Genomic DNA, 13753 nt, shown 5'->3' with positions numbered 1-13753 from the left:
ACACAGTTCCCCAAAAAATGTACTGTAAAAATAGTGTATAGAAATTTATGTGCAAGCATCATTTCAGCAGAATATCTGATGGGGAAAAATTGATAAACCCAGATGCTTACAACAGAGATGTGATTTATATGCATTACTGGTTTTCAGGTATTACAAGCTCATCTTGAAACCTGTGAAACCACTCTGAATATGAATTGTGTACCATAACGTATTCAAGATTCTGACAAATTAAGGACGAAGATAGAGAAAATGGAACTATGGGATTCAAATAGACATGCCTGATAATAAGCAATAAGCAAGTATCATAGAGACATGCCTGATAATAATCATCTTTACTTAACAATTAGAAGAATGCTTGAGACTAGCCCTCTTGACAATTTCTATCCGCTGTATATCTCCAAACCAATTAAATCTTCGAGCAATAATCAAAAAGTTCTACAGAAAATAATTGTTCAAGCTAACTGTCAAGTCAAAATTAGCACAAAATGCACTACTACTGACCGACAGCTTTTATATATCATGGACTCAAATAAAATAAATAGACTCAATGATGTAGAGAGAACAAAATTTCAATTAACTAAGACTGTTGTTCTACATGAAGTGCAGAGAAGCTGGGAAATCAGGGCCTGAAAGCAGAAAATGCCACGACAGAGTTGTGTCCACCAAATCCAAATGAATTTGAAATGCCTGAAATAAAAAGAATCACCCATTAGCTTTCCAATTTATGGCCTTTATCAACTGAAAATGAAAAATACCTTGGTTGTTGAATTATTTAGAATCTTACCAACATTAACTTCATGCTTCTGCTTGACATTTGCCACTGTATCAAAATCAACTGCAGGTTCGGGATTCTGCACTCGAGACAAAGGACGTATTGTGACTATAACATTTTTTAAATTAAGAACATTGTAGAGAGAATAGGACATTAAAGGATATGATATTTTCCCAACTATTTGTCCGGTTAATCATATATTAAAACCTCAGACAGCACTTCTGTCCTCCCCAGTAAAGCAGCAACAAGAAACAACACAACTTGACATGTTAATAATACGATGATAATCAATAATAACTTGATCTTTGTTGTGGTCTGGCTCAAACAAGCCCATAGACAACTATAAACTAAAAGTCTAATAGGATCTATGTGAAATGATTCTCGCATCCTTTCAATGAGTTCTCATAAGAATTGATAACATGCAAATTCCTATGTACAATTTCCAATAATTTGAGGAACAAAATTTGCCAAAGCAAGAAATAGAACCCATATGACTAGAAAGAAAAGGATAAAATACCGACATTGATAAATAACAATTTATCTGCCGATAATAAAACCTCATGCTGTCAGTTTATCCTAACATTTACACAAAATAATCATAAACCCTCAAAAATAATTAAGTAAACGTACGAATTGATTGATTGAAGGATGCAGCCATCCTGTTGTTATGGCTTTCACTGTGGCAATGGCTTCCAAACCCCCAGCTGCACCAAGGCAGTGACCTATCATAGACTGATACCAAATGAAGAAAAGATCCATCAGTTCATAGCCAGGGAATAAATCAAATATAACCAGCTATAATCTAGAGCAAGACAGCAAGCTTATACCAGAAAATAAAAGCCAATAGTGGGATAATACCTTGGTGGCATTAATTTTGATGCCAGAAGTGTTCTTGAAAACCTTCTTGATAGCATTAATCTCTGCCAAGTCACCAGCAAGAGTGGAAGTTGCATGTGCATTTATGTAGTTGACCTGAAAAGAAGCAATTAATATGCTTTCATTTTACTAATTTACGGTATGCATGAATCAGTAATACAATACAAATTAAAAATTAATTAAACATTCCAACTAACTTGTAGAATTGACAAGAAAGAATGCAGCAATGGCATTACAAATTGCCAGTCTTTTTTCTTTCTGTTAGTGGTCTAAGCCCCTCTTACTTGGAATGATGAGTGAATAACTGGGTATAAAAGCATTGTTTGCAAAAGTGGCACCAATATGGAGCCTTACTTTCCATTTGATGTTTTTATTATGTTCTAATCACACTGCATTTCTTAGTCAGACTTCTTGATATCACTCTCATACAAACTGAACCAGATCACAGAAAGAAAAAGATATGCATGCTCTATATTATCAATTAGCTACTTATGTCAGTGTAATATCAGAACCAGTACCCTGAATTACAACAGAAAAAGATGAACAGAAACTCTAAAATGGAATACTAATAGCACAAGGCTTTTGAAAGGCCTTGGTCTCTCCCTCCACTTCTATGACAACAAAGATCTTTTTTTCCTTTTATCTTTCCTCTCCTCCCTTTTACCATCTTACTCTGACCACAGAATTCTCCCTCCTTCCCACACCTCCTCCCACATGTCACTACTGGTAATACTCAAGGGAGGGATTAATTCTCTGTCACCTCTCCCTTTCTTCCTATGGTACAATTTTATGGGAGGTTACCTAATAATATTCCCCACATGCAGTTTCATCTTATCCTCAAGGTAAAAGTCAGGAAATTGTTCTTGTATGTTGGTAAAAGACTCCCAGGAGTTCTCAAAATCAGGAAAATTCTGCCATTTAATCAGAAGATCAGTAGCGTCATCTATGTTAGTCCTGATATTTCAGACCTAATCCGGTTGAACTTTGAGGTCTCATTTCTCTGAGAATATGCTGGGTAGGGGCTGACTGACTGACTGACTGCAGAAGCAGAAACTGATTTCTTCAATAAAGAAGCATGAAATACTGGGTGAATTTGACTGTCCGCTGGAAGTTTCAGCTTATAAGCTACCAGTCTCACCCTGTCCAGCACCTCATATGGACCACAACACCTAGGACTGAGTTTCTTGTTGACCCTTTTAGCTAGGGATCGGGCTAAATCTTCAGGTACCAAGATCTCCAACTTCATAGACAACTCCCCTCCTTTTCTTATCAACATATAGCATTATTCTGCCTGACCCAAATTGTTTTTTAAATTTTCCAGAATCTGGTTTCTCTCCACCATAAGTTAATTGATGCCTTCCACCATGGAAGAGTCTCTAGTTCCTCTCAGTAAAATGGGTGGGTCTCTACCATATAAGGCTTTGAAAGGGGAGAGATTAGTGGAGCTATTATAATTGGTGCTATACCCGAACTCAGCCCAACTGAGCCATTTATACTATTGATGGCTATGGTTGATTCCTATTGGTCCTCCATTGATTCCTTCACCTTCCGACCCACATCCAGGAGATTTTGATCCTAAATTACGAGATCCTTTGTTCTTCCTCATTCAAGCTTCTTGAAGCTCTTTCCAAAGCTTCCATCCTTTCCTCCATTTGCACATTCAACATTCACAGCTCCCAAGATCAGCCAGGAGCTTCGATAGCAGTTGGATAGAAACTGGACCAGATCACAAAAAGAATATGCTGTATATATCACTCTGCTACTGATATCAATGCAATATCAGTGTCAGTACCAAGAATTACAAGAGAAAAAAATGAACAGAAACTATAAAATGGAATACATCTAGCCCAAGGCTTTTGAGAGGCCTCGGTCTCTCCCTCCAATTCTCACTACGTAGATCCTTTTCTCTCTCCTCTCCTCCCCTTTTATCATCTCAATCTCTTCTAACAAAATTCTCCCTCCTTCCCACACCCTGTACCACGCGTGCAGGCAGTTAGGCCACTTTCTCACTGATGATATTACTCACTTGAGGTGCTAATTCTCATCCCTCTCTCCCTTTCTTCCTAGGGCACACCAGTTTTATAGGTAGTTTCCTAAATCACTCTTAATCATCCAGCACCCTGTACTGGTTGACTAAAAACATACTGATACAACCCCTCCTAAATTAAAGACTTACCATAGGCAGCTTTTCAGGGAATTACACTCTCTCAACTTATCAGGAGGTGCAACAAGTGATAATGCAGATGCAACAAGTGATAATGCAGATGCAACAAGTGATAATGCTTTCTACTTATCAGCTGGTGCAACAAGTGCTAGAGCTGACTCAGCAAACGGTTAGAGCATGGGAATAAAAGGGAATCAAGGAGGATAATGTGACATCTTTTGGGCAATTGGGACAAAGGCTTTTAGGAGATATCAGGGGCTCTCCAACTCCTCTGAACCTATCTTTCCTTTCTTTATTTTGTAATCCGTTTTGTGATCTGTAATTAGGAAGAGTCATGGTGAAATACTGTTTTGGTTTCTACTTGTAATTGATACTGTTGATTGGAGAAATATATACAAACTGTCTCTGTTTTTGGGTTTATTCTTGAATTTGTTGGTTCAGTCTGTTAAACATACTTACCATGAATCATGAGCATCCTAATTTATATAATTGGATATCTACAATAATCTGACTTCTCCATGCCATTTATACAAACCTCAATGCTAGAAAATCTTGGAGACCAACTCCAAATTATACTATATAGCAACAGCTTTATAATATAAAAGATGTTTACTAATTTTTATACATGGCATCCCCTATTGTATCATGGACTAAAAAGATATTGATGAAAAACACCCAGTATGCATGCAAGGTAACGGAAAGTTAAAGTTAATTGTTCCTTGAGGAGAAATACAAATAATCAAATGGGAGAAGAGAGACCAACAATTTTATTTAACAGATAAAATTAGCAAAAAATGGAAGACTAGTATAAGGAATAAAATAGTACCTCTTCAGGTGACACACCAGCATCTTCGAGGCTGCTTTGAATGCATGAAGACACACCAAGTCCATCAGATCTTGGATCAGTCATGTGATAAGCATCACAGTTAACAGCACCTCCCAAATATTCAGCAATAATAGGTGCACCTCGCTTCATGGCATGTTCCAGGCTCTCCATTACCTGTCAAGTTATAGTACTCTTTTTAAGATTTAAAAATTAGCTTGTAGAGAAAAAAAAACATATAAGACAGCCATATTTTCAGACACTCACAGGAAATGAGGTTTAGATGTGGGGGGGTGGGATGGGGAATGAGTATATTGAAAAAGGTAGTGTTATTTTCCAAGCAGTTCACGAAGGTCTTACAATTATAGTGATTAAGAAGCACACACAGCGATTGCAATAGAATTTGCAAGCTCAGCTGATATTGCCAGATTAAAAAATATTGAATTTGGAAAAAAAGCATTTACTTTTCTGCAGTCCATTACAATAGCAGAAAGCTACCATACTCAGTTAACTCAATCTTTATATTGTCAATTTAAGTGACCATCATCCAAAACCATCGCTTGATGATGATGATAAACCATTTAAAACAAAAATGACATGAAATATTCGTTCTCATAACACAGTCAGGACAATTTAAATGCTGCCTTACCAGAACCCCAGAACCTTCACCCATGACAAAGCCATCTCGGCCTTTGTCCCATGGCCTGGAAGCAGTTTTTGGGTCATCATTTCTCTGAGAAAGAGCCCTGCATGCAACAAAACCCCCTAGCCCAATTGGAATGATAGCAGCTTCAGTCCCACCTGCTATCATCAAATCAGCCTCCCCCCTACGGATATGGTTTGCAGCAGCATAAAAGCAATAATTGGAGGTAGCACAAGCAGTTGATATAGAATAATTTGGACCCATGAAACCAAGATCAATCCCAAGCAGTGCCGAACCCATATTAGTAATAGCATAAGGAATGAAAAAAGGTGTTATTTTTCTATATCCTTTCTCAATTAGAGCCTGAACACCATCAGAAAACACAGTAAGACCACCCATCCCTGACCCAACAAGAACCCCAGCCCGTTCCTTATCGATCTGCAAACAAATCAGAATCCAGTAATTTCACTTCGTCAGCAATTTCAACTATCACATTACTCAAATTAAGCAATTATAAAATTAATTTCTTATAAAAATTACATCACATAATTACAGTGATTTAGAAGAAATAGGGTTTCCAATTAGAATAAACACTTAGCAAATAAAAATATAAACAATCTTCAGATCTAAGAAGCAGATTCGAAACCTTAGAAAGCTTATCGGCGGCGAGGTCAGCATGCTCGAGGGCCTTCTTGCCGGCGACAATGCAGTATCGGAGGCAATCGTCGAGCCTCCGATCGTTTTTTCCGTCGATGTAGCCTTGGGCGTTGAACCCGCGGATCTGGCCGCCGAACCGGGTCGGGAACTTGGACGCATCGAACCGGTCGATTAGGGTGATCCCACTCTCACCCGCGAGAAGCTTCTCGTAGTAACCGTCGACGTCGTTTCCAAACACAGACGCGAGACCCATGCCCGTGATCACCACGCGCTTCTTCGGGTCCTTCTGCCTCTGCGGCGCGGCGGAGACCACGCTCGCCGATACGAAAGAGACTCTCCTGCTGTTGCTGCCGGTGCCTCTTTTCCTGCCATTGCCGGATTTGCGAAGTGAGTCCAACGGAGAAGCGCGAAGGGAAATGGCCGGTGTGTGAAGTGCTTGCATGGTGATGGCGGAGAGTGCGAGGTACTGTAACTGGTAACGAAGGAAAAAGAGAAAGAGAGAGAGAGAAGAAAATCACTTTTGTTGAGTTTAATCTTAGTTTTCACTTTTCAGGTAATGTTTGTGTTTGTTAATTATCAATCTCTTGTGTGATATAGCAAAGCAAACGATGATAACAATGCTCATGGCCTTGGAAATGCCATAATTAGAAAATTTGGGGACATGGCCAAGGTAACTCAGCTTGACTAAAGTTTGTACTTTGTACTGTACCTAAATGATAATGTTTTTGTTATCAAAAAAAAAAAAAAAAAATGATAATGTTTTTTTTTTTTTTTATTATTGATTTCGATAACCCTGTAACACTAATCTGTGTTAGGGAAATAGTTGTCTCATCTTACATGAGATAATTATCTCATGTTTCTCTCACATAAAAAGTTAAGACATCATTTTTTTTTTCTTTTTTAATAGATGATGGGCTCCACCATATTATGTATCTATAATAGAAGATATTCATCTCCTACAAAAATAGAACCCTTTTGTTATGGCCTTAAGGGAAGAGTTTTGTTGTTGGTGTCCTCATTTTCACTTAAATTTATATTTTAAGCATAATTTGAACTATAAAAGATCTATTAATGTAAGTTTGAACTTGTAAGAAATGCAAGTTTAATTGGATGAGGATCAATCATATTAGGTAAACAGTAAACACTTTTTCATTCTGCATACTTTATCTCAATCACTCACTGATTTAAGCATTATGCAACACCACCATTTGCTCATTAAAGCGCTAAGGTAACTCGTATCTAACAATCGATAGCCATTAATAAGAAGAATTTAAATAAATCTTTTAACCGGGTGAGATAATATCATCTAAAACATTATTGGAAACAAACTACAAAATAAAAACAAAAACAAAAAAATGACATATGATTTTAAGGATAAGATATGATTACTGTCAAATAATGTTACTATTAATGTCACCATCATGTTTTAATAGTTGATTTTTGCTGATCAACGATTATTATTTTTATAAATTAAATTTATTAATTAATTATTAATTCGTAATAAATGATAACTATTGATTGACGGAAATAAACATTTAAGATATAATATTAACATTAATAATAACATTATTTGGTAATAATAATATATTATCCTATGATTTTATAGCATAATTAGTAAGCTTAAAAATACTAATCACATTTTTATGTGATTATTTCTTCTTATTTTCCTGTAAAATATACGTAATTATTATAAGCTATAAAAAATAAAATAATGTAAGTAACATTTTCTTATTAGACTAAAGTAGATATTACACCGAGAACCCTTCCTTCACCATCTTAGTTTTCTTTTTCTTTTCTTGCTAAATCTTTAGCTTTCTTTTTAACTTTGCAGCAATTGTTGTTTTGTAAAGAATCACTTCAACCTAAAATTTTAAAGTGTTGAGTGAGCATCTTTTTTATAGTTTATATTATTTTCTTACACACTCACTTACGCAATGACCCTTTGAACTTGAAGCATGGATATTGCACAGACCCAAATTTTGATTTACCTTTTGTCTTTTATTTAATTTCACTAGAAAATATGGGGTAATGAGGATCGAATTAGTGGTCTTGTGGTCAAAGAAAATTTAATATTATATAAAGAACAACTTCAACCCAAAATCTCAAAGTGTTGAATAAAGATTTTTTTTAATAATTTATATTATTTTCTAACAATTTTTGTCTTACCGAGAGTTCCAGCAATCTGTCATCCTTTTTAACATTTGTAGGAGGGATTTGATTTGGGCTAATATTTGTTGTTTTTTTCTTTTCTTTTCATTGATAAATGATAATTATAAAAATATTAAGTTATTTTGTTTTTTTGTTTTTTTGTTTTTGGTATGCTAAGTTAATTTGTTTCTTATTTTTAAAGATTTGTATAGTTTTTGTCATTTTTTATACAAATCTTTAAAAATAAGAAATAAAAAATATTTCTACAAATCCTTAATCTCTTTTGTGCAAAATTAACATGTTGATTAAAATTTCTCATTTTCAACACTCTTCTAATAAAAGCTAACGGATATTTGAAAGAGAGCTAAAATTCAATTTCTAGCAATATTTGGCCTCTTCCTGTTTCCTTTCTTCATCCCCTTCCCTTCTTTATTGGAGCCATTTATGGATACCCTTAGTTCTACTCCAATAATAACTCATATATATATATATATATATATATATATATATATATATATATATATATATATATATATATATATATATATATCAACTTATACCGGTGTGAGAATAATAAATATTACACCAAATATTAACCGTTAGATGCAGAAAATCAATGGTTAAGATTTGGTGTAAGACTTATTATTCTTACACCGGTGTAAGATGATCCTGCCCCATGTATATACAGGATCATCTTACACCGGTGTAAGAATAATAAGTCTTACACCAAATCTTATATATATATAAAACGAGAATCATTTTATATTGGTGTAAAAAATTATAAAAATAAAAATAAAAAATAAAAAATTACATTCAATTTTAATCATTATTTTTCTTAACAGCTTACATAATTATTAAATTAGAACTGTTAGATACAAATGAGATTAACAATTTATATTGAGAGTAAAATAATTTTATTAGATGTATAAACTGATTTTATAACTGATCCAAGTCAATTAAGTTATATGAGTTCAACATTATTATTGAATTGAACCATACGATTCATATGTGACTTGTTGACAAACTCTAGTTTTTAACTCAGTTAAGTCAGTAAATTAGAGTCATCAAACAAAATTACATTATTGTAAATAATTACCTGTTTTTATTAGTTTAGATTTAAATGATTATTTCAAAAAAATTATATTATTCCCTGTCTTATATTAAATATTCATATATTTAAGTATTTGCTCCTTAATCAATCGATCGATCGATCGCGGTTTTATTCAATATTATTTTTTTAATTCAGTGCAAATGTCTTCATTTGAATGAAGAGGTACTTCACAATGTGAAAATGTGAAATTGTGGACGTGACGTTATTATGCCTTTTGATTAATATTAGACTTTTTATTTAATATAAAAACCTCTTTGTTTCAGTTAAGAGATAATTTACAATATTGTTTAAAAAGAAATGTTCAACCATAAGGGGTAATTCACTAATTCACAATGTGACATGTTATTTTACAAATTAGTCAAATCACTCTTATATTAAGACTTTTGATAATCTAAATTGTCATGTAAACTTTACTTTAAATGACTAATCAACTAAGCGTGCCTTAAATTGTCATGTACTTCCCAAATGGTCCATATTCTTTGTATATTGTGAATACCCTGGGAGTGTTCTTTAGGTAGTGTTTAGTTGGGGAGAAGTCAATATTTTTCTGGCAAAGTGAAAGTGAGATTGTTCCTTCTCCACGTTTGGTAGAAGGATTTGGTCTATGTTGCCCATCAATGAAGGAAGTCTAGCAATTGATGATAACAAGTGAAAGTTGGATTTCAACCGTGTTTAGAAAGCCTTTTTGTAAAGGTGGTATTGCTGATAGAAAACGGATAAATAAAAAATGGGTGCATGAGCATGACAAGATTGCACCGCCCATTGCGTGCATAACAAAGTCAGAAATGGCATGAACAGTACAATGCAGTGCAACTCCAATAATCACTCAACTTATTCAATAAGTTTTAAAACAATATTACCTTATTTCTTTTGGGGTTTTTTTGTAATTTTATTAAATTTTCCCATCAATATTTTATCTTCAACGAAACACACATTCAGTTATTTAACTCAATTTTTCTGGTAAAATTTTGTCCAACCAAACAATATTTTTTAAACTTTCCTATATAACTCACTTTTCCCGCAGAACCCCAGTATTTACATTTCCCTAGTAAAACAAAATTTCTCATGAACCAAATACTACCTTAGTCATTAGTGGATGATTATTTTTATTCTCTAATAATAATAATAAAGGTCTCAATTATGTTATGGGTTCTTAACATTCAGCATGGTCTCAACCCGACTCCATACAAAATTAATGAGATCGAGTTTTGGTTCTAATTCAGTGTATTTTTGGTTCTGGTTGGAATCAAATTTCTATTTGACCAGATATAACCTAATGTTAACGTTGCACAACATTTTGAAACTTATAGTTTTTAAATTAAAAATAAATTATAAGATTTAATGACTTAAATCAATACCTTTTACAGCATATGGTAATATTTTGCATACATATAATTTACTTCAAAATATATTATAAAATATCTCTTAATTTTAATTTCTTGTTTTTAAAATTTTATGATTTAATTATATGTAATGCTTAAATTTATATGTTTTAAAAATAACAAGTCGGCCCAATAGTGGTTAGTCATTAGTTGAAACAACCGAAGTTGAGTTTGAGTTCAAAAACACATTTGTTCTAATGAAGAAAAAGAATGCTAGCTTGCATTCAAATTTAATAAGAATAATATAATTTTATTAAAATTTAATTTTTTTTAGGCTTTACATTAAAATAATAGAATAATATTTAAATTATATTATTTCATAAAAATCTATACGTGAATATGAATTTAAACGACGTCCTTTTTTTGTTTTGAATAAAAATCAACTATATTATCATTAAAAAAAGAGTCATATTTGTCTTTCTTTCTTTTTTTCGGGTGACAAGTACGAATCTTTCGTACAAATTTTGAATCAAATTTTAGTATAAGCACATAAATAAATTTAAAACTGAGTTGTACTCGAAATAGATATAGGTTTGTATCCCTATGGGATATAATATATTGATATATTGATGTGTAGGTATTCAAGGAGCAGTGGTATGGACCAAAATTTTAGGAGAGTTACGGAGAGTACCTTCTCAGATATGTCTGAGAGAGAGAGGGAATGTGTAAGGGCACGGTGACTCTAGAATTTGACAAAGTAACAATTCATAAAAGTGATGGATCCAAGATACGTTATCGTGTAGAGAGAAAGGGTATATATAGGTGGGATATATTCCCTAATCATGATAGAGAGGAGCCATAACCGTTTGTTTACCCAATAACTCATCGTGTCAGTGAGGACGTGTACCACTACATGTATTGTAGTGAGTTGTGCACGGGGAGGTGAGGGATCCTCTACATGAGATCTATATGCTCACTATAAGAAGGCAATGATGTGATCCTTTAATGGGCCTTTCCAGCCGGCTCACACATATTTAGGCTATGAAGGTTGGTCGAGAATAGAATTCCCCCAGCATTATAGTCTTCGAAATCAAAGTGTCAAAATGTAAGGGAATTTCGTTCGGCTATCCGTTGTGTATAGTGTTTAAGATTGAATACAGTTATTTGACCGATCGATATTGAGCCTTTATGTCAACCTCCGTATCTTGCTTACTCATGTCGTATTATTGTGCGTCGAGGTTAGTTGACAAGTATAAAGATGTGCAATGCGCCTTGTCATTCATGCTCTACAAGTAAGTTAAGGCTCTAGCCGATCGCTATTAGTAAAACTCCTCATTTGATGGGTTTACACGCACATGTAGATCGTTTAAAGGCTTGAGCTACTTTTGATGGAGATACTAAAGCTCTCTTAGCTTATTCCTTTGATGAGAACTATCAACTTCTTTCGTGTAACTAGTCGTACGTTGCATGTTGAAGCTTTTATGAGATGTATCCTTTGGGGTTCTGTGTCAAGAATTTGGTGGCTGATCGTGGCCACATATCGTTTCATGGTTAAAGAATATTCTTCGAATTTTGTACTACATGATGAGAAGTTTTGGTAGTTACAGATATTTTGTCAAGGCATTAAATGTTGCATGAAAAGTCATTTTTTCCCTTTATAGAAATGTCACAAGTGCCCCTCATCTTGGGCCATTTATTTGAACACTTTCTTGATATGACAATCTTGGATTCTCTCATTTTTCCTCCAAAAATCCTTTATGTAAATCATCAAAGGACTCACATTTGGTTCTTTTTCATATCTTCAAAACTATTATAGTCTTCTTCAGCAAATTCTCCAAACTCTTTCATCTTCATCTTCCTTTTCCACTATTGGAACTTTTTTGAATTTTGAAGTCTTCGAAATTTCTTCTATGGTTTGTCTTCGGGCATTCATAGCTTTGAGTCCTCCAAAAACTTATACTTCTTCACAAGTCTTCATTTCTTCATCGGTCTCTTATTCTTTAGATATCTTATATAACCTCTTACGTTATATTGGTTTCCTCTGAATTTTGTGCTTTTATTTCTTATCCTTCAACTGTTTCTTGGTCAAGAGATCTTCTTTTTCTTCATTTATTTGAGTTGTCTGGGTTATACCTTCTGATAAAAATGGTGAAGATAAAGGAGTTGTGTCTTTTTGAGGTCAGCATTGGTTCTCAGATTTGAGAACTCACTGTTCGTCCAGAGTAGGTTGTTGTTAGTTTGACGGAGAGTCAATTTGGTCCTTCTTTGTCTTGTCAGTTTGAGGTTGGGGATAGTAGTCATCAAGGGGATAAGTTGGCAGAAGCAGTAATAATGGTGTTGTTCCTTTTGCTAAAGGGAGGCATTATAGCACAATCTCATATCTCCTAGGGTTTTCAGAGGATGAGGTTTTGTCCATTCTTCCCCCCCCGGCAAGATCTTCTAGAGGTCGTCGTGGAGGCTCTTCAATGGGTCATCGTGGAGGTGGGCGTGATAGGCCTCTTTGCCTTGACGGAGAGTTGATCCCACGTACTAGGAGTACATGGCTCTTTAGAAATTCAAATATTGTAAGCATAATTATTGGTCATCTTTTTGTCCAACCTAGGCTTCCTTATATTTAAATGCAGCACGGGCAACCCTCAACTATCCATTCTAATCTTACTAACTGCAAGAGAACAAACAAAAGATCAGTCAGCAAAAACCTACCAAAGTAAAAAGAAAAAAAGTTCCTTCCCTCAATCCAGTCGTGAATGGTACGCTCACCTCCATGATCAGTAATAAATTTAGTGGTCCAAGTTTCTCACTCCTCTTTCAGTATCGTAAACTTATCAGTAGTGGCCCTTTCCTCGTTATCTAGATAGCTATATTTGAAGGCATAAACCAAATAAGAAGAACTACAATGATCTCTATCCCAGCACAAATGGAACCAATACCGACTAGTTTCAGGATTTACAAAGAAAGACTGAGGATTCCTCTCGCGGTTGGGATAGACACGAAAAAAATACTTTTTTTATGTGCTTAAAGGATTGAGTAAACATTGAAAAAAGAGTCCCAACACCTGTTCCCACTCGGATTGAAACCCAAGAATTCTTACTGCAAGAAGGAGAGACAGTGAATAGATGAAAAAAAAAGGCGAACAATATATGGCCAATTTAAATGTTCACAACATATTAGAATGCTCGAATGAAACCCCAAGCGTTAGAATGAAGTTTAAATGGAGCGATAGACAAGTGTCTTAGC

At 34.4% G+C, this 13753-nt stretch overlaps 1 protein-coding gene across 2 annotated transcripts; it reads right to left on the bottom strand.

Moving 5' to 3' along the window:
* Positions 1-263: 263 nt before the first annotated feature.
* On the bottom strand, positions 264-6579 carry LOC133287569 (3-oxoacyl-[acyl-carrier-protein] synthase I, chloroplastic). Of its 2 annotated transcripts, XM_061485199.1 has the most exons (8): positions 5925-6579; positions 5575-5716; positions 5285-5424; positions 4639-4812; positions 1631-1744; positions 1403-1504; positions 785-851; positions 264-687 (listed from the first exon to the last, which is right to left on the bottom strand). In XM_061485199.1, the coding sequence occupies exons 1-8, from the start codon at positions 6375-6377 to the stop codon at positions 620-622; spliced, it is 1260 nt and encodes a 419-aa protein (XP_061341183.1). In that variant the 5' UTR covers positions 6378-6579; the 3' UTR covers positions 264-619. The 2 variants fall into 2 exon arrangements, with proteins under 2 accessions (XP_061341183.1, XP_061341182.1); XM_061485198.1 differs by having other exon boundaries at positions 5285-5716.
* Positions 6580-13753: the final 7174 nt, after the last annotated feature.

Source organism: Gastrolobium bilobum, unplaced genomic scaffold (assembly GCF_033153095.1).
Source record: "Gastrolobium bilobum isolate Gb01-03AN ecotype WA unplaced genomic scaffold, APGP_CSIRO_Gbil_v1 utg2365, whole genome shotgun sequence".
Lineage (NCBI taxonomy): Eukaryota > Viridiplantae > Streptophyta > Magnoliopsida > Fabales > Fabaceae > Gastrolobium > Gastrolobium bilobum.
This window is presented reverse-complemented; position numbering and strand designations above follow the sequence as displayed.